The 22,183-nt window shown below is 36.3% G+C and overlaps 1 protein-coding gene across 1 annotated transcript in view; it reads left to right on the forward strand.

The window, feature by feature from the left end:
• Positions 1-22,183, forward strand: part of FMN2 (formin 2) — a 316,345-nt gene that overhangs the window by 185,301 nt on the left and 108,861 nt on the right. The window contains 5 exon segments of the mRNA XM_036277697.1: positions 8,202-8,293; positions 8,459-8,588; positions 9,751-9,897; positions 12,558-12,617; positions 12,771-12,891. Coding sequence (XP_036133590.1) covers positions 8,202-8,293; positions 8,459-8,588; positions 9,751-9,897; positions 12,558-12,617; positions 12,771-12,891 — 550 coding nt within the window.

Genomic DNA, 22,183 nt, shown 5'->3' on the forward strand with positions numbered 1-22,183 from the left:
CATACCATAAACTCTAATCTGGAAGAAGGATATGGCACATGTCATATGATAGCATCTTCAAAAGTGTGTACTGTATTCCATTAATGAAAATGAATTGGATTAGCCATCTGTGTGCCCATAACTTCCTAGAGGTGTTTAATTGAGTCATGTTTTCAGCAACATTTAATCATTAGTTTCTTCAAACAAATGTGAGAGGAGAATTGACTTTTTCCACATAGCTGATTTAAAACTATCATACTCTTATGTTTCATTGTTTTCTTGAGTCGGTTCATGGAATCTCTGCAAATATGCTTATTTTCAACTATAAATGGGCTTAAGGTGAATTTCAGAATTAAAAATGAAAAGCTTTAGATCTTAAATCACTTACAGATTGACTCTATAGACTTAATAAAAACCAGAAATTATATTTCTTTCTTGTACATGGAGGATGTGATATTGCCTGCCAAGTCATAAAATTATTGATTCACTTTTTACAGCTCAGCTCCTTTTAGATAAACCAGCTATCTTCAGTGCATTCCTAAAAACGAAAGGTAAAGCATCAACACTGCTGCATTGGAAGAATGGGGAAATACATGACACATGATTGTTCATACACAAATTTTATCTTAATAAGAGATTGTAATGGTGATATTCAAAAGGTTGACTTATTGGAGAACAGTTAACATTTTTATGTGCACTATTGGCTTGTGAAGTTGAGGGCTGTTTACTGTTTGCAGGTGGGTTCTCTGAGTACTATTTTTTCACATTTGTTTTTAATTTTGCATGGTCCGACCGTGCAAAACTAGTCTTTCCAGTTCACCATCCAGTTCACCTCGCTCCCAGCCGTTTGCCCTCCAGCCACCTGGCCTCTGTTTCCCAGAATCTCCTAGGTCCCACCTCTAGAACAGCAGCTTTGACGAAAGCTGTTCTCTCAGACAGGAAATTTCTACTTACCGTCTCCCCTCCTAGTAAACATTCCTGAACCTTCAGTTCTCATTCGTCCCTTCCTTAGGGATTCTTCCCTATCACAAACCCTATCATAGACTCTTAAATCTGTACCTTTAGAGCACTTAACCCACATATTCCATTCATATGCGCTTCTCTTTGTTCTTGCCCTTTCCAATATCATGAAAGTTCTAGGTCTCTTTTCCCCTTGCTATTATATTGCCTCGTCACATAGTAAGCAGTACAAAAATTATTTACCAAATGAATGAAACAATTATTTATGGTACTTATAATCCTAGCCTTGAGAAGTTCAGTTATATAGAATGCATTTTAAAATATCAAGGTTTTGATCATTATTTATTTATTTATTGGGATGACATTGACTAATAAAGTTATATGGGTTTCAGGTATATAATTCTGTAATACATCATCTGTACATTGAATTGTGTGTTCACCACAACGAGTCAAGTTTCCTTCCATCACCTTATTTCAAGGAAGAAAGAGTAACTGTCATTAGATGTTCCAAAAAGTTAATTTGAGGATTGGTTTTTACTTTTACATTTGAATCAAGGGCTCTTTCCTTCTCATCAATGCATCAGAAAACCGAGTGTCCGATGGTGTATTCCAGAGCCTGTCCCCTAAGTGAAGTGCAGTTGTTGAGCAGCTTGGATTAGCATATCCCCAGCGTATACCTATGTGTACTGTCCAAGGTTACTACTGTCTTTCTTAAATGTTGAGGAAGGAGACTTAAAGGGAGGATGTATTACAAACTCTAGGCCACATTTTCCTGCTCCTGACCTTCTCCTTTTCCCCAACCAACCTTTTTTTTTTTTTAATATGTTTAGAAGGGAGAGAAAGATAGAAACATCCTTGTGAGAGAGAAATATCTATCAGCTGCCTCCTGCACGTCCCCTACTGGGGTTCGAGCCCACAAGCTGGGCATGTGCCCTGACCAGGAATTGAACCAGCGACCTCTCGGTGTGTGGGTTGACACTCAACTGCTGAGCCCACATGGCTGGGCTCATCCATGTTGTTTTAAATTACTAGACCCAGTACAGAAATGAATCCCTTGAAATTTACTATGTCACCTCACAGTGCAACAGTTACTCTTTAGGCTATCAGTGTTACACTTAACCTTTCCTTTCTGAGTCTCCTTACTAGGTGAGCTGCTTACAGAAGGGTGAGTCGTCATTCTGGATAGGTACTGGTAGACCAGGCCATTAATTTTCAGCCCTAGGCATCCAATGCTTTCTTATTCTAACATATTTATAAATATTTTTTTTTACCTTCCTGAAAAGAAATTGATGGCTAATGCAATCTCTCTACAAACATAATTTAAATCATTTAATGTGTACACTATAAAGTGGAAATCACAAAGTAATATATACTATTATATGATTCATTTAATTATGTAGATGCTTAGAAATGATTGAACCAGAAGATATAATGAAGTGGACAGATATTTGTCCTTTTATTATAATCATCTTAAAATATAGTAGCTAAAAATGGCAAATGGCAAACACTTGGTAAAGTTGAAGTATTGTTTTTAATCTTTACCTGAGGATATGTTTACTGATATTAGAGACAGAGAGAGGGAGAGACAGAGAGAGAGGGGGAACATCTCTGTGAGAGAGAAACATTGATCACTTGCCTCCATCAGGGATAGAACCTGCAACCTAGGTATGTGCCCTGACCAGGAATCTAACCCGTCACCTTTTTGGTGTGTGGGAAAATGCTCCAACCAACTAAGCCAACCAGCCAGGGCAGACACGTTTTTGTTTTGTTTTGTTTTGTTTTGTTTTGTTTTGTTTTAAGATATGTCTGATGGCTCTATTTCTGGCTGTTCCATGTATATTAAAATATATTATTTAATATTTAACTAAATATTAAAAATAATATATGTAAAATTATAGTCTATATTAACACCTTGAGAAATACTGTGTACGTCCATGTTTTCTTTTCCCACTTATGTTTTTGTACATAGTTTACACTTCTAGGCAGTATGCTGGTACCCCCTCTGCAAGGAGAATATACTTTTGTTGGGCGGCTAAAATATGCATACAAATTTAATTATTATATAACATTTCACTGGTCCATGGGCCGACGCTCTAACCGCTGAGCCAAACTGGCCAGGGCGTAACATTTCATTAAATAGTCTTTTAACACAAAATATAAGGCAGTTTAAGTCCCACTCCTAAAAAGATCATAAAGCTGAGGAGGGGAGATGCAGCCTCTATCAGTAGCTAGAAGCACAAATATTTATGGAACATGTCAACTGCCACCAAATCAACACCAAAAGGAGTCCCCAGGATGCATGAGGGAAGAGAGACTTTATTCAGCACAAACAGCTCAGTTGTGAAACAGCTCAGCAGGGACACAGCCTAGTGGTGGGACAGCATGGCCATGAGACCGCTCCATTATGACACAGCACGGCTGGGGGACAGCTTAGGCCAGGTGGCCCAGCGAGGCAGGTCTGGTATCAGCTCAGCTTCAGGGAGGCAACACTGTGCCACTCGGGGGTTACAGCTCAGGATGGGAAATGCCGTCTTCCGTGGAAATTGAAAGTGCCCTCCATCAAAACAGACGTGAAGCTGACTTAGAGACGAGTTCCTGTCCCCAGTCCCTAATTGGTCTGTTTTCATGCAGATGAGGGCTCCAAATTCTCACAGTTTGATTGGTCCAAAAAGCACTGTCCCTATTGGTCAGAATGGAGCCACTCTGTTTAGTGAAGATGAAAATTGGGATATAGTTGTGCAGCTCTGATTGGACAGGGAAAGCGGAGTCCTATCAGTTAGAATAAGATCCGAGGAACTCTCTTGTAAGGGCCCACTCAGACAGCAGGAGCTCAGTACTGCTCCCCGGAAACAGAGAGCATGAGAGGCCCCTGTTTAACACGGCCGCTGGACATCTGTTTATAAATTTGAACCCATTTAGCCACCAGGAGTCCTTCTTCACAGGCACATTAGTTCTCAGGGTCCACAAAAGGAAAGATGCCTATGCTAGATTTCACACTTGCCTGAGAAATTCTGGTCCGACTACTGATCCACGGGCCTGTCTTGAATATGTAGTGACCTGAAACTAAGAAATATCCAAGATTTCTACCGTTTGGAAAAGAGAGGAGGCGAGGAGGAAACAAGATCTATTAGTGCTGTCCTCAAATTCTCTATAAAGTAGATGGAGAATAAATTCTTCCTAGATACAAATTATTTTTGGAATGACTTTTATGTTGGTTTAACTCTAGCTTTGATCCCTGCTGCTATTTTTTTCTTGTGTTTTAGTTTTAAAATGTAAACTTTGTTTGATCATGAAAACGCTCCTTTGCTTCTCCTTTTAATGCTGCTTCTTTTGGTGCCTGAGGAGTCGTCGTCCCCCCCCACCCACCCCCCCAAGAACATGAATTGCGCATCCCTGTGTGTAGTGTCGAATTGGTTATTAGCATCCTGCCTGTCTCTACCAACCATTGTTTTTATATTAATTACATTTTTCCGGGATCTGCCTCTTGATTCTTTGAGGACAGTAACACACTTTTTAGCTTGGTAGAGGACAGAAAGTATTTCTTGCATATTTGTTCTTTAATAACTATTCAGCTCTCTCTCCTGGGACGACAGTCTCTTCTGACACATGTGTACTAAACATTCCCCAGTAATTTTCCATGGTGGCAGGAAAACACTAGGGAAATGGTGCAGTTGGCTAGCAACCATGATAAATTATTCCATTCTGACCCCATAAATGTTCACTGCGCCTCTTTTAGGTCCCTTATTCTGCTGATGCTACAGGAGTGTGCTATGGCTAGAAATATTGTAGTTCATATGGAAGAGTTTCAGGTTTTGCCTGTGTATGGTCATATTAGGTAGAGATTTTTTAGTGGTAGTAAATGTTGATTATTTTCCAAGTATATGCTAAGAGCCTTGGTTTTTACTAATGCTGAGTCATGACTTGATATTATGTATGAACAATAACATTGGATGTTTTTGACCTATTAGCTTGAGAGGATAATTACCCTTCCTCCTTGATGCCCATGATTGCAACAACTAAAATGTAATGTGCAGTAAAGTTATTAAAGGAATACATAGTCAATTCTTTTAAGGATGTAAAACTCCTATCCACCTTATTTAGGAAATTGAATGATTCCAGATGGTATCTCATGTGTATTTGGCTCTGAATTTTTTTTTAAAACTTTTTTTTTCTTTATCGATTTTAGAGAAAGTGAAAGGGAGAGGGAGAGAGAGAGATAGAAACATTGATGAGAGAGAACATCGATTGGCCGCCTCCTGCATGCCCCCCACTGGGGATCCGGCCCACAACCTGGGCATGTGCCCTGACCCGGAACTGAACTGGCATCCTCTTGGTGCCTGGTCGATGTTCAACCACTGAGCTACACTGGCTGGGAAAGACTCTGAATTTTTTGCTTGTTTGTTTACTTGCATGTTTTTCAACATACGGTTAAGTACTCAACTTTGGATTGCTGTGTGTATGCGGCCACCAGTTTGTAAATTCCCTTCAGCCCCGAGCATTTAAAGATATTCCATGTGTTTATTGTACCCGGGGAAGAAAGATCTATGGGGCTGTAAGAGGTGAATCTATGGACTATAAAAAGTATATCTCTTAAAACGTTAGTTTTCAAGACCAAAGAAAATATGACTCATCAAATAGTATATAGTCCAGCCATAAGCTCTAGAATGTGTAATGTTCAAAATAATATTTACTTTTTATCCTCACCTGAGGACATTTCTTTGTTTTTTTGTTCAGATAGAGTGGGAGGGAGAGAGAGGAAAAGAGAGAGAGAAACATCGACGTGAAAGGGATACATCGAGTGGCTGCCACCCGCACGACCAACCAGGGCCGGGGACAAACTACAACCGAGGTACCTGCCCTTAGCGGGCACCGAACCCGGGTCTCTCTGGACCGCAGGCCGACGCTCTAACCACTGAGCCAAACTAGCGAGGGCTCAAAATAATATTTAAATTGCCCTTTAAATAATGCAGAAACATTTCCCCTTAAAGTTGCTAAGAAATTCCCAGTCCAATACAGTAAAGGCTATTTCATTCAAAAAAACTTACAGATTTTTTTTCTCGAATCAAATGCTGGATGTCAAGTAGGCAACTAAGCAATTGCAGGCTCATGTTATTGAGCCTGGAGAGGGTTCTGTGGAGATCAGGAGAATTGCTGAAGATCCAACCTTATTTGATCTTAGGGGAGCTAAAATAATCGTCATAGTTAGGCAATGTTTGGGGTTCTTCTTATCTGGTAGACCATAATATGTTTGAGAGAAGAGTTGAGAAGACATTCCCAGAAGATGGGGAGTTTGATCGAAGGCATAGAAGTGAAAAACTATAATGTATTTTGGGTGAGAAATTCTGTTTCTGGAAAGCAGTACATAGGACAACTGGAGTTGGAGTTGAGGCAGGGGTTGAGTAGATTATTTTTTATTATTGAATTGTATGAGTTCCTTATATATTTTGAATATCAGCCCCTATTGGATATATTCTTTGTGAATATGCAGGGGAAAAGTAGGTTTATGGTTCATATGGAAAAACATACAATAACTAGTAAATAATAATACAAGAAATAAACTGTGTTTCATGTGCTCACAAGTATAAACTTACTTTTGCCTACCCCCTATTCTCCCATTCACTTGGTTGTCTTTTTGTTTTGTTGATGATTTCTTTTGCTATGCAGAAGCTTTTTAATTTGATGAAGTCCCATTTATTTATTTTTGCTTTTGTTTTCCTTACTTCAAGGACACATAGCCAAAAAGATGTTACTAAGACTGATGTCAAATCGTTTTCTATCAATGTTTTCTTCTAGGAGTTATATGGTGGACCCGTATGTCTTAAAACAACCCTTGTCTTATCAATATCCTTAACTTTATATTCTCTTATCTTACTTCTGTCACTCATTTGCCAGAAAGATGAGTTTGGTCATTATTAAATGCCACCTTGTTACTTGGCTTTAAAAGGCATTATGATATCATCTGTGGGACCCATTCTTGTAGGTGGTAACTATAAGTAAATGAGGTAGTGTTTACTCCCCTAAAACTCATAGGAAAAGCCACAGTAAACAGGAGAAGAAGAAAGAAGTAAACTTACTATGCAATTGAAATTCTAGATGAAGGGTCTACATTTTTGGAGTATCTTGGGATACTTGCATTAAATGCGCCTCCTTTATTACATTAGATCCTTTTGTTGTATTCTACTCCAAAAGCCAAATGTACTAAATCCTCTTCCCCTGTAAAAAGAAGCTTCCTTTGAGGAACTTGTCTTTGTTAATCTCATCAGTTTAAAACCTGCATATCAAAACAGTGAATGCAAAGCAGAACATAGCTTTGTTTAGATGAAATGTAGCCTCTAGAAATCTATCAGAGTCTATCTTCTACAGTAGGTCTTGGTTGAACTGCTTTTCTGTTTAAACAAAAACTAATGTTGAAAGGATTTTAAGTTCTGAGGACTGGACTGGAACTCAAGTTATGGGAGTTTATTGACACTTGTTAGTGCATTTAGAAAATGTAGTATTTGACTGGAAACATCTATGTGAGTTATAAAAAAAGACAAGACTTACACATAAAAAAAACCTCCCAAAAGAAGAATAGATCCATGGTTCGCCAAGTCTATATAGTTTTCTACCTTATGTTAAAAATGCATATCCTCCCCTATAAAGAAACAAATTTATGCTGATACATTTTTAGTTTAATATTATAAAGGGTTGGGAACACTTAGGAAGAAAAGCCTGGGGCTTTTTTTGTGTCAAAAAGAAAATTCAGCAGAGGAATTAAAAACCTTTTTGTTCCATGATTTACTATTTCAATTCTATTTTTCTTATTTTGTTACTGCCATAACCAATGATTGCAGTAGTTAAATAAGTCCTGTTTCTTTTTTCTTTAACAATCTTATAACAACCTTAGGATCAAATTGTTTCCAAATTTAATTGATTCCCTAATAAGAAATACCACTTTAAAATGAAATCCTTGCATTCTGGAGAGTATTATAAACAGCCAAAAAGCAAGAGAAGAAGACTGTGTTGTTTTAACGCATGCTTGACTAAGTAAGTGTTTTGCAGATCACTGATAGTCAATAACATTATTTGGAAGATTTGGAGATAATCTGGTTTTCATTAAACATATTTGCACTTTAAAATGCCTCGTGAATGAAGTCAAGCTTTACTACAAAAAGATGTGAAGAAATAGAAAAATATATAGACTTTTGCTGCATTAAGATCATCATTATCTAAGGGATTCAGTTGACCCGATTTTAAAAAACAGCTTGGCTTTTGATTTCCAGAGAGCACAGTCAGATGAACTGGAAAAAATTGAAAAGCATGGCCGGTCGTCCAAAGACAAGGAAAACGCCAAGTCTCTGGACAAGCCTGAACAGTAAGCATACCGCAGGACCCTGGGGTGGGCATCCAGGCTCCGGGTGGGCTCTGTCCGTTTGGAAAATGCAGTGTCTTCTGTTCATCGCTGATATGAATGCTATGAAGCTGAACATCTGTTTGTACGAGTGATACATTTCCTCTCCGCTTGGCTCTGTTTCCTTAGGTTCCTTTATGAGCTGTCGCTAATCCCCAACTTTTCAGAGCGTGTCTTTTGCATCCTATTCCAGTCCACGTTTTCCGAAGGCATTTGCTCAATTCGTCGCAAACTTGAACTGCTGCAGAAATTGTGTGAGGTGGGTTGTGGACAGAGAGCTTGAGTTCTGATGTTCAGTTGTGTTCAGGCATGTTCATGTTCCAAAACGTTTTCTTTATTCTAAGCACTCATACAATTAGAAGGCTAGCAACCCACTGAAGAGAACGTATTACGACTGAGCATCAAGGACAAAGCAAATATTCGAGTAGGCGCACTGTCCCCACGCTCACATGGGGTCATTGGTCGTCAACCTCGGGGGTTGGTGTTCCTTCTGCTTTTGCAGACTCTTCCCTTTTCATGGCCCTCTCGTACATTGAGGCGGTTTACTTACTTCCTGTCATATTTGGAAGGATCCCTTAAGAAAACATAAATGATTCCAATCAAAGGATTTAGGATCAGCAATTTGACTCAACAGAAGATCAATATGCTTCTGAAAACAAGGAATAAATCCTTGGCTGAAATGAGCAATATTAACATTTAAAACAATTTGTCACAAACTTATAGGCCCATTTGTTCTGGTTTTGGTAAAGCACTTTAAAAAGTGGTAAGAAGCTGATAAAGGCGTGTTTTCAGAGGACGTGACATGAAAACTCAGGTTAAACTTTGTGGTTTGGAAGACGTGAGTATGAATTTTTCAGGGATAAATCTAAATCTGGACCTCAGTCTTTGTAAGTATGTTTTGGTTTCCCCCAACTATGCCAAAAATCTGTGTTGCTCCAGAAGTAGGTACAATTAGGATGCTAGCAATGACATTATTTTGTCATAGTATAGCCTATTTGTTTTATGGAAATGGCCTAGATTTATTCACTTTGGAGACACTCCTCTTTAACTGTTATAATGAGCCCGGCTGGTGTGGCTCAGTGGTTGAGCATGACCCAGGCACCAAGAGGTTGCTAGTTTGATTCCTAGTCAGGGCACATGCCCAGGTTGTGGGCCTGATCCCCAGTGGCGGGCATGCAGGAGGCGGCCAGTTGATACTCTCTCTCATCGATGTTTCTATCTCTCTCCCTCTCCCTTCCTCTTTTTCTCTCTCTCTAATATCAATAAAGAAAAATAAAATACTTTAAATATTATAATGAACAATAATAAAGCTTGGATATGACCCCAAATTATCAGTATAACATGAATATCTGCCACTGACTTCAGATAATTCAAACAAAACTTTGTATAATGGAACAGTTGTTCTTTATTCTGTTTTGCAGACATTGAAGAATGGCCCAGGGGTCATGCAGGTTCTAGGTTTGGTTCTTGCGTTTGGCAACTACATGAATGGTGGGAATAAGACCCGGGGACAGGCAGATGGCTTCGGATTAGACATTCTTCCGAAGCTGAAGGATGTCAAAAGCAGTGTAAGTATTTTGTATGAATGAATGCAGACCAACTGAGGATTAGACACTTTCTTTAGTAATAAGTTTGACTACAACCCAGTCATAATAAATGTTTCTTTATGTTCTAAGGTCAAAAGTTTCTTTATGTTCTGAAATAAGTAAAAGTAACAGCCCTATATATTTGTGATTTAGTGAATAATAATGTCTCTGAAAGTGAGTAGTTTTGAGTTCTATGTCTAATGAATAATTAAATAGACAATGTTTTAAAATAAAAATAATTATTTTTTCATTCTACCATGTCTGCTAATATTTATCTTTTTGGACTCTGAGGACTAATTTATTTCCATAAATTAGACAGTGTATCCTTTACTTTCTTTTTCCCTCCATTTGAAGCAAAACAAAGATGAGTGAAAATGGTTTGTAAATAAAATATAGAAGATGATTCCGTTTTCCTACCTACCATCCTCTCCTTGGTACCGGTATGTGGGATGCCTGAGCACTTTTGCAGCTCGATTACTTTTTTATCCTATTTCTGTGGTTGTGTTTCTTTAAAATGAACACCTAAGAGTTTGTGAGTGTCAGTAGAAATATAAGCTCAGGGAAGCAACCATGATGGTAAGAGTTAAAGCCTGAGATTGTAAACTTTGAAAATAAAAGAATTCTGTTTCTCTGAGAAAAGAACCTCTACATAGAACAGAATGATGAAGGAGATTATGGCTGTTTTAATATTATGCTTAAGTAAACAATTAGCTTATAGAGGTGAAAATATATAAAACTGTCCTTCTTTGATAATGAATTAACCTCCCTCATAAGAGATACTGTTTAGTGTTTGTTTGCTGCTGGCCACTGACTTCTCTGCTCACGCATACGTGCATCCGCACCTTCGTTCTACATCCTTGCCCTGGCTTGGGGTGAGCTCGCAGACACTGCATTTCCCAAACTGAGAAAGCGTGTTCCCTCCGTGGAACACCAACAGCACATAATTTTTGTGATTTTTATGATCATATTTATTTAACTGCTATTTTATGTGTATGATATATACTTTCATGGGAACCTTGAGTCTGTTACCTTATAAATTACATTTGTTCAAAAACAAAAGTTCTCTAAATGTGGTAGCTTCTGAAAAGTTCTTAGCAACTGCTTGTTACATTGAAACAGTAACTTTTGCAAATAACCTTGGACTAGACCTAACATTGACATATGTTTAACTTATAAAGATGGATCTGAATTGATTTTGATCATCACTAGATATGATTAAGAGGTTTATTTTATTTGATTGATATATCTTATTCAATCCCCCCAGTAAGTTAAATTTTATTAATTTAAATAATTGAGGCGTAATCTAGATAAAAGTTAAAGAGTGACTCAAGAAGTAGAACTTAAAAAATAATAATTTCACTTGCGTTCTCATGAGAGCTATGCAAAGTCTTCCTGATTTGGTTCTTTTTCTGTAAAACAAATATAACTCTTCTCTCTAGGACTGTTGGTAAACCTGCACGGACAGAGCTGGTACTCAGATCACTCAGAATTTGCACTCAGCGTGCCTGTCAGCAGGCATTTAGTAAATGTTTTGTTCATCGATTCGCATTCTGCTAACCATTTGATTGATTTACAAGTTAGGAAAGAGAAAGGAGGTCAAGTTCCTTAAGGCATTTTACAAGCAAATCCTGTTTCTAATAAATATATTTTGTTACCATTATTATTGCTATATATTACAGTGTAATAGGTATTGTATTATTATTATTATCAGTATTATTATTATCATTATCATTATTGCCAATACTACATATTACTATGAGGGGAGTCTTTAATAGATATGTTACCGTATGTCAAAGTCAATTGTAAAGGGATGTTATTCTTTTTATAAAGATGGGGACAGTTATGGTTATAGTGAACATTCCAGAGAATGTAGTTAGTATCACGGGGTTTGTTTTTAAAACATGTATATATTTTGGTCTCTCACATTCAGCTTATCTGGTACTAACTTTGAGCAATGCAAAAAAAAAAAAAAAAGTAATGTCTCCAAATGTTCCAGAAAGGAGGTGAAAAGCTGTTTTGTGAAGACTGTTAGATATGAAACCATTTTACATTTTTTTCTATAGGTCTACACACATTGCATTGTTTATAGCTCATGGATATGAATTTCTCCATTTCATGGACTGACATGAAATTTATAATATGAATTTGCAATTTTAAAGCTCCTGATTACTTGCAATAATACTTAGTTGTTTTTTTTTTTTTTATTTTTCTGATCTATAGACTAACAAGACAGTCAGACTTCACTGTTGGCATGGTGCTGCTGGTGCCGCTGTATAGAAATGCTGGCAATATTTAATCACCTCAGTTAAGATAGTAGTTATATCTCTTAATAAAAAAAATAAAAATTAGCTAATTTTCTGATGGAGGAGAATAAAAATAGGACAGTATTTATAGTTGAGTCTCCACCCTTGAACAGCTGTGCTCACACTTGGAGCGTCGATGGGAAAAGTGGGGGAATAGATTTGTTCCATTCATTTACTCCTTAGATACAGTTGCTAGAGTGATTTGATATACAGAAGTTCACATTTCATTCTGAATGTTCTCATTTATACATGCTGATTTCCTGAAATTTATTTTCTTTAACACTGTATATGTAATCATTGAAAAAATACATTTTGACTTACTTTGGTCTTTCTGCCTAGGACAATAGCAGAAGCCTCTTGTCGTACATTGTTTCCTATTACCTGCGAAACTTTGATGAGGTGAGACAGTTTCTGCATACAGGTGTATTTTGTCCGTCGTTGTTGTGGAATGATCTGCTTTGCTCGTCTGTGTGGTTTGGCTGTGGCTGCTGCTGTGTGATTCTTAGTTGCATAAATGCCGATTGGTTTGAAATCGTGTTTCTTGGGAATCAGGATGCGGGGAAAGAGCAATGTGTCTTCCCGTTGCCGGAGCCCCAGGACCTCTTCCAGGCTTCGCAGATGAAGTTCGAAGAGTTTCAGAAAGACCTCCGGAAACTCAAGAAAGACTTGAAAGGTAAGTTATGATCTTAAAGAAACTCACGTTTGTCATTTATGCTTTTTTAAATGAGAAAAGACAGACTTTTCGTGTTTTCGAACAAAAAGTCTTTGATAGCCTCATAGAAGTAAAAATTGTTTAGCATGATAAAGGAAACTTTTTTTTTTTTTTAACCAATAATCTTATTCTTTTGTTGTTTAAAAAGTTATGTGTATTAGAAATTTAGTTATCAAGTTATGTTTCGGTTATTTGGATAGCAGTCTCTTTCATCAGGAGCAAATTCGTCCTGTTTTTACTTCACAGCCAAGAACATTTGTAAGTTTATCTTGTTGTTGTTAAAAGATGACTGGTCTCTCCCAAGTCCCTTCATAGTCTTGCCCAAGATGATGGGACTTGTGAGCTTTCCTAGGAACGAAATATCTTCTTTCACATGTTTGGTCAAAAAGCACATGTGGGTATGTTTTCTTGGTAGATGAGAAGCTTTATATCATTTTGAAGAGAGGCTGAAATTCTTCAGATTTCTAAGTTAAAGGTAACATTTACACAAAAGCAAATAGTTTACACTTTTTGAAATGATTTCTGTAAGTAAAATTTCTTTTATACCCTGTTCATGAGGTTTCTTATTGTTGCAGAGCTGAGAACACATTCAGCTCTCTATTGAAGCCTCTCACTCTATTAGGCTCAGAAAGGGGGTGACTAAATTTACATGAGATTTTCATGGGATATGTTACTACATGAAAAGAAGAGGCTTGGCTACCCCTGACCAGAAACCAAACAGATGATGGAGCTTTTTAAGAGCTTCTACCCCGATTTTGAAATGCTTATCCCTATTGATCTATACTTTATGGAGTTATAAATATTCTGGTCGTAGATGATTTTATATGGATTAAAATCAACACAGTAACATTACATACTTTGCTTGTAGTTTCCAAACACTCAGAGCCTGGAGCTTATTGGCATTTGTGGGTGCTATGGGTACCCTCACATATGGGTGCTCATTTATTCAACCCAAGAATGGCAGCCTTGTTTTAAAAATAAATAAAATGATATTCTGTTTGTATAACACTATGTTACTATGTATGTAAGTATAATTTTTAAAAACAAAACAAGCAAACTATTCATGTGTAGTGTTTATCATACTTCAAAATTGTATCAGGTATATTGGCTTGCTTATTAACATCTCTCTCTTGGTACTAGGGGCATTTCTGAGGTATCGGGAAAATACTCCATATTTTGATCAACAATTCAGTCTTGTGAAGTAGGAGTTCATAGTTTATAGGGGAGTCAATAGAGGAGAGGGATGGCAGTCCTACTACCAGGGACTTATGTTTGCTTATGATGTTGATGCATCACTTTAGCCTGTTACCTCATTTATTTTTCATATCTACATGCTTTCTTACTATAGTTATTAAATATATATGTAGCCATGAAAGTAGCAAGTTCTCACAAGACTTAGAGCTAAACAGGGAGAACTAACAGACACCAGATAAAGGGTTTGAAAAGGACCAGGAACCGTGGCCATTGTATGACTTCCTCTTGCATACGTGTCTTCTCCAGCCATGTGGTGACCACAGCCTAAACACTGGGGAGTATCTTAGCCATGTCTGAGTGCTTCCGAGGGTTAAGAAGGTAATGATTTTAACTCAAAGGGTTTACTCTTTGTATATAATAAGGTAGACTTCCTCAACTGGCACCTATAACATTTGATTACTACAGTATTTTCTCAAGTTTGTACATAGTTTGTGGACATTTGGTGCCCTAGAAATGGAGTGTTTTCATGACCAAATAACTACAAGGAGTTCACACTGTTCTCTGAAAGACAAGTTAGAAGCAGTTCTCCAAGTTATTTGACCACAGAGCACACATTTCACAGTGTATCCGGTAGGGTCTCTAGTCGGTGGAACACATTTTCAGGAATGCAGGCCTGGTTCCATGGTAGTTAACAGAAAAGCATGGTATCTGCTTATAGTGAAGGTGGGGGAATGAAACGACAGCTCATGAAATCATGCGACTATGTATTTTGTTCTTTACCAACAAAATGAGAACGGCTTGAGCTATTTACGTGGTTGTCAAACTCTGAGGTTTCCGTTAAACACTGACAAAATTTATAATTTTATCATATCTCCTTTTATTTGCTTTTCCAAAATTAGAGTTTTTGTATAGAAAATAAGATTTTTTGTTGTTGTTGTTTTAACACAAGGAAGGGAATCTGGTGAGCTAAAGCTTAATTAAATTTAATTTCTGGAAAGGATTCAGCATGAACGTACCATTTCATATCAACGAGGCATAAAATAAAAACTGCCTCATGCCCTTTTTGAAATGAGGTAGAAATAGATGTGATGATCTCTGATTAAATGGGAGTCAAATGGGGAATTACTAGATTTGGTTATTTTGGATAGGATTAGTTTAAAATAATGTCTTCTTTGATAAATGTCACCAATTAAAAATAATTCCTTCTAAGTGATTAAATTAGGTGATTTATTTAAGGAGATTCAAATATCCTGTCTACTTTTTGTCAGAAGCAAATTGTTTTAAGAAGATTTTTAAAATGAGATGATATATGTAAAGAATGTATCCCAATACTTTCCATCTAATAAATAAATATCCAATAAATATTGTCTATTCCTAATAGGGAAAAATAGAATAAATAGTGTGATTAGTTTGAGAAGCAGATAAGAAAACTATGAAGACACTCATTTTCTGGCTAAATCACTTCCTCTGCTTCTGCGTAGAGACTTGACTTTATTTTTAAGGAAAGACTGAGAAATCATGTGTGATGGCTCAGACATTTTAATAAGACAAGACTCTCATGTTAACATTTATAAGAGCAGAACATCCTCTGTTTGGTTTCCATACTGTTCCCGAGATGTCCTCAGCTCTCAGGGTGCTCCGCTGCTTTCTGAGCTCAGTGACATGTGGTTTGTTAAGCAACCTGATGATCTGCGTTTGATCTCTTCTGGCTGTCGGCAGCTTTTCTTGATGCAGTCATGCCAAATGATGATTTCTGGTCCAGTGCCTTTCTTGGGGAGAAATTGTAGCACTTGCCACATGACTTAAATCAACTCAACACGTACAGAGCATTGAGTAATTAAGTTACCGGAAGTGGGAGAGAATGCTGTCATGCAAATTCTTTCCTGTATCCTCTCTACCCCTTCAGTACCTGACCTGAAAATGTTTAAGATCAGTTAACTCTATTTTCAAGTTGAAGTAGTATCATTGTCCAGAGATATGAGATATATAGGAAAAACAAGTCTTTAAACTTGTTTGTATTGATTTATGTCTTTATGCCAATTATATATACCACTGTAAATTTCTTATATTTATTGTCTTATTTAAGGAAAGAAAAAATGATGTTATAAACTCAATTCAAAGGCAACTAGTAGCTTCTTTTAAAATAAGTTTCTATTATAATTTTAAAATGAATTATCACTTTAACACGGGAACATCAGACAACATTGAAAAACATAGAGCAGAAAATATATTTATCTGTAATCCTACAGTCCATTGATAAATAACCTTGGTATTTTGGTATATTTTTATCTAGGATGTGTGTTTGTGAGTGTGTGTGTGTGTGTTGCACATGTATGAATTATACCATTGGAATCATGATGAGTATAATTTTTGTTCATTCATATATTATCTGCTTTAGAGTTGGATAATTTAATTACATTTGCATTCTGTCTTCTTTTGTGTTCTTGTTGTGCTGACAAGTTCAGTATTCTCTCGTAGATTCTTCCAATACATTTTGGAAGCTATAGATAGTGTCTCTATTAATTTGTTGGCTGGTTTAATTTTCTTAATTTATATGATTTTGTCACATGCTATAATTTTACTTGTTATATTTATCTTCCCAAATTAGATGGGCATTTTAGAACATTCCAACCAACAATTAAACTACATTTTATCTTTTTCCTCGTGGCTTTTCAGAGGCTTAGTCATATAATTTTTATTTTAAAAATTACTAATATTTTATAATCATTAGGTAATAACATTTTCCAGTATTTTGAATAAATCTTTATGCTAACATTGTTACATCTTGTTTTTATCCTTCTCCTTTGATTGTTGTCTCAATAAATGTTGGTGCATTTTAAACTCTTAGTTCAAAGATGACTGAAAAGAAAAATTTTCTCTCATTTTGGAATGATAATTTTGCTGGATATAGAATTTTAGATCAATGTATTTGTTATCAGTATTTTAAAAATAACATTTTTTTTTCTTCTACCATCTGTTATCGCTGATAAGTCTGTTTTTAATCTAATTCTTATTATTTTATAGATAATCTGTCTTTTGGTGACTTTTATAAATTTAAATTTTTTTTTATCCATCTTTGACTTTGCTTTAATATGTTTAGTAAGAGTTTACTTATTTATTATCTTTATTTATTTATTACCTTTCTCTTTACTTAGTAAGAACTTCAAACTTGAAGATTGTCTTCCTTAATGTCTTAAGACTTCTTAACAACTATCTGTTCATGTATTCACAACTTATTTCCTCTTTTCCTGAAACTCATTTTAGACGTACATGGAAGCTGCTTGGTCTAACCCTCCATGTCTCTTAACTTCTCTTTCATATTTAACCCCTCCCCCTTCCTTTTTGCTATAATCTTCACATGTTCCTCAACATTGCCTTTCAGTTCATTAATTCTCTCCTTGACACTATCCAATCTGGTGTTTATATTGTCAATGCAACTATTTTTAATCATCATCATTTTTTTTTGGTTTCCAAGATTTCTAGTATGTTTTTTACCATGTTTATTTTTACCATTAAATTAATTTTTGTTCTTATTCTGCATATTATTTTTACTTTATCTTTTTTATGTTAATAAAGATATTTTAAAATCCTTTTTGAATTTTCTAGAGTTTTTGTTTCATCTGAAATGAATTCATCTTTTATTTGTTAATGCTTATAAGCTGTCTTTCTACTCATTAATTTTCTTTGTGGTATTAGAATGTTGATTAAAAACAGTTGTTAGAAAATTACAGCCCGTGGGCTAAATGAGGCCTCTTTTTATAAATAAAGTTTAGTTGGAACATAGCCATACACACCCAGTCATTAGTGTATTGTCTGTGATTGCTTTTGTGTTACAGTGGAAGAGTTGAGGAGTTGTGACAGAAACTATCGATGTGTCTGTCTTTTGTTCTCTTCTACTCCTGAGCCCCAAATCCTGCACTTTCCTGACTTTTCATTTGCTTTGACTTGGCCTGCTTTTGGCCAGAACCAAACCTTCTACTAGCAACCTGGGGTACCTGCCCTGTGGGCACACTATGTTCACTGACTGCAGATTCAGTCTTTCAGTTAGAGAACGACTTGGCTCAGATCTTGCACGGATCCTGTGTCTGTCTACTCCTGCTGCCCCAGGCACACAGCTGCACAGGGAGTGAAGCTATTTTTATCCTCCTTTTATGGCTTTGGGAGCCCAGTCATAGCTCTGGGTTTCTAGTAGTAAGACTGGTTCCATTCCCTGCCTCGTGAACCCTCTTATCACTAGGCTGTGCACAAGCCAAGATCTTTACCCTTCCACACGCACGCTCCCGTTACTCCTCGCCTGGGCACTGTTCAGTAACTTGAGTTTTTCTACTATTGATGGTCCAAGGAGATATTAATTTTTTAAAAGTATACTGTATCTGTTTGGTTTTTGTTTTGTTTTGTTTTCTTATGTCCTCATTCATTGCTATGTGTTCTCAACAGAAGGAAGTTTCAGCCTATTAATTTATTCATCATTCCAGTCGACCAGACATGTGTATTCACTTTATATGTTATATATTTTTCCCACTGAAACTTTTAACAGCATTTTCCAGGCCTCTTAATATAATTTTAAAAACATTTAAGTTGATTTTGTAATAATCTATCTTATAATGGTGCATAATTTAATGAATAATTTGATTCTTGTGAGAAATTACTCTTCCCAATTTTGCCTGCTCTTCAGAAATATTGTGTTGAACATCCTTATTCATAATCTTTTTATTATATTTCTCATTATTTCCTTAATATAGATTCTTAGAATTATAAATACTGGATTGGAGGCAATAAACATGTTTTTCCCCCAGATTCTTGCTCTTTAGTACCAAAATGCTTTCTAGAAGGGCAACTTAAGAATTTAATGGGTTGGTTATCTCATAATAATAAAACTTATGAAATTTAGATCATTAAGGAATCAGAGATATTATAATCTAATACTTAATTATCAGTCAACAAATTTTTATTCAATCACTGGAAATAAAAATTTTAAAAAAGACATAAACTCTCCCCTCAAAGCTCATAGACTGTTAAGAGGATCTGCATATACATATATATATGCAGATATGTAACACTATATGGGATAACAAGTATTTTTCAGTTATATAATAAGATACTATAAAAACACAGAGGAGGTAATGATTAAATACACTTGGAAAATTATATTTAAATTGGGACTTTGAAAGAGCAGTCAAGTCTGTCCAGGGCGGGGGCGGGGGGAGGGTAGAATTTCAAGCATAGAAATAGCACCAGGAATGCGACTGTTTGGGCTTTGATTATCTATTGATCCATTAGGCCAGGGGTTTCTCAGGTTTAAATCTAAGGGGTACAAAATATTCATATGTAAAATCTGGCTCATTGCCGCAGAATTTGTAAGGAAGGTCAGAGTTGACATGTGTATGGTCTGAAAAAGCCCGCATGCCAATACTTTTGATGTGTTTTTTGATGTGCCTCACCCACTCACAGTGAGTTTCATAGTCCATCTCCTATTAAATTGAGAATTACTACTCCCTACTAAAAATCCAAAGGCATCTTAGCATAAAAGTGATACAATTTAAAAATTCCTATTCTGAGATACACATATATACACATATATATATAAAACTATAAAATAGGCAAGAGCTAGAACCCTTCAAACTGCAGTGTGCTTTCAGAATGGCTCATGAAGGAGGGGGCTGATACAGTCCTTCTTGTTGAGCTCTGTTCTTCCTTTTACATGGCATTTCTATGTCAACCTGCCTTCTGTTGCATTATGTATATCTGTCTCATGTAATGTACATTTTTACAGGTAATCTATCAAATTTTCATTATCCTTATATTCTCATCCAGAACAGTGAGGCTGTATTTTTAACACATGTACTTCTCCTTGTTGGAATTTATTATGCATGAAGCATGTCTATAAAGTACTGAGCCTGATTTGTGTAAGTCAGCAAAGTTTAGCCAAATATGTGTTGTCCTTAAGTGTCATGGAACTCAGAATTGGCATTTATTGAGCACCTTTTATTGTCAAGACACCAAATAAAATGAATAATAAATAGGTCTTTGTACTTAAAGAACATCGTATATCATATAGTTGAGAAGCCAAATATACAATAGATAATTACACTATAACATAGTAAGCCTAATGCTACCTAATTGGTTAGGGAAGGTTTTGGTTAGGAGTTGCCATTAGAATGGAGTCATGACATATGGATACTTTACAGGTGAAAAAATTTATGGACGGAAATTTTGGCAGGTGAATCATCCACTTCCTTGGCACGAGAGGAGCGCATTCCTGGAATTGCGGGCAATCGTACGTGACTCACGTACAAGCTGAGTTCAGGGGAGTAGAGAGTTGCAAAACCAAAGGGATCCGTGCCAACCAGGTCACAACACAGCCATGCTGGGCAGGAAAACTCTAAAGGGATAAGTGTGTGTGTGTGGAGTAGGTGGGAAGGAGAATGAAGGGTGGGCAGAGAAGCATTTCAGGCAGAGGAGAAGTCTATTCCCCCTTTATTCTTGGAACATCACTAATATGAAATGAGAGAGCTCACATGTACTTTTCAAGTTTATATACTTTATAAGGATGTTACAATTTATTCTAACCACTATCCAGCCTCTAAATGGTTGTATTTAGGGAACTGGAGTGATAATGATTTATGTCTTAAAAATATTGATCTGGCAAGCATAGAATTTGGGAGACTTAGGAAGGAATTTAAATAAAAGATAATAGTGATTTTCACCCTGGAGAGAGGGGAACAAAGGAGATGGAAAGAACTAAACATATGTTTCTAATTTTTAGGGGCAGCGAGGGTGGTATAAAGTGATTATTTAAATTTTTCTCTGTACTAGGTAATATATAAGAACTTCTTAAAAAATTGTATCACTCCATAATTTCCATTTAGTCAACACTATGTAGGTTACTGTAATGTTTTTTCTGTTTGAGATGTTTACATTCTTTATATCAGCTTTGAAAAAAAATGTTTTCATTTGTGATAGTTTTTTCCAAAGTTAATAAGCTTCAAGTATCTTTCTCTCTTCTCATCTTTCCTCCCCTCCTCCATCCATTATGCACGTGGACTGGATTCAAATGGACATTTCTCAGGGCCCTCAGACTTTTCATGCTGTAAATCTCTTGAATCTTCATTAAAGTCAATAGTAATGTTGCCCTGTGAAAGGGAGAGTCAGTGAGAAGAAAATCAAGTCATTAGTCATTTAATTCTAAGATTTGATGCCATTTATTCATTTTAGGAACAAAACAGTGAAGTTGTACTTCCTCGTTTTCACTCATCACTTACTTTTCTGACCTGACTGCCTGCAATAACCACAGTGCATTAAAGGTGACTTGTCCTCTGACATTTGAGTTAAGATTTATTTTATAAATTACTCATGATTGTGTTACAGAGTACACTTTGCAAAAATCTTTTGTTCAGTGCAATAGCCAACTTGGATTAATTCAAAGCCATATGGTGCCATTTCTCACAGGGACCCAATATAAGCAAATTGTCACACGAAAGCATAGTCTTCAAATATATATACACACATATGGTTACCATGGGATTAAAGTCATTTACAGCAGTCCCCATGACAATGTTTCATTCTCCGTGACTGAGGTCCTGCAGCAATTTCTTTTTTCATTTTCAATTGGAAAACTCCTACTCATTCGTCTGTACTGAGCTAGAATGACCCCTCTTCAGTGAAGCTGTCGGGGTGAACTTGCCCTGTGGGAGAACGTTGACAGAGGTACACTGCGTAAAAGGAGATTTGCAAAGGTACATGACAACATGCTACAAGTTAGAGTGTAAATGTCAATAACTTTTCAAAGTACACCTAAAATTTCATCGCAGTAAGTACTACCAAGTAGTATCCTTTTCAAAAATTTAAAAAGCCAGAGAATGTGAAATATTGGCAGAGATGTGGATTAGGGAGAACTCTTTTACAATGATAATGGAAATATAAATTGATGCACTTTCTTGGGAAACCGTCTGACAATAACTAATCAAGTCAAGAAAACCTATGTTCTCTGACCCAGGATTTTGTCCCTGGTCCCAGTGTACAGGTGACCACATGAAATCTATAACTCTGTTCATATTTA

The sequence above is a fragment of the Molossus molossus genome, unplaced genomic scaffold, assembly GCF_014108415.1.
Source record: "Molossus molossus isolate mMolMol1 unplaced genomic scaffold, mMolMol1.p scaffold_m16_p_23, whole genome shotgun sequence".
Taxonomy (NCBI): domain Eukaryota; kingdom Metazoa; phylum Chordata; class Mammalia; order Chiroptera; family Molossidae; genus Molossus; species Molossus molossus.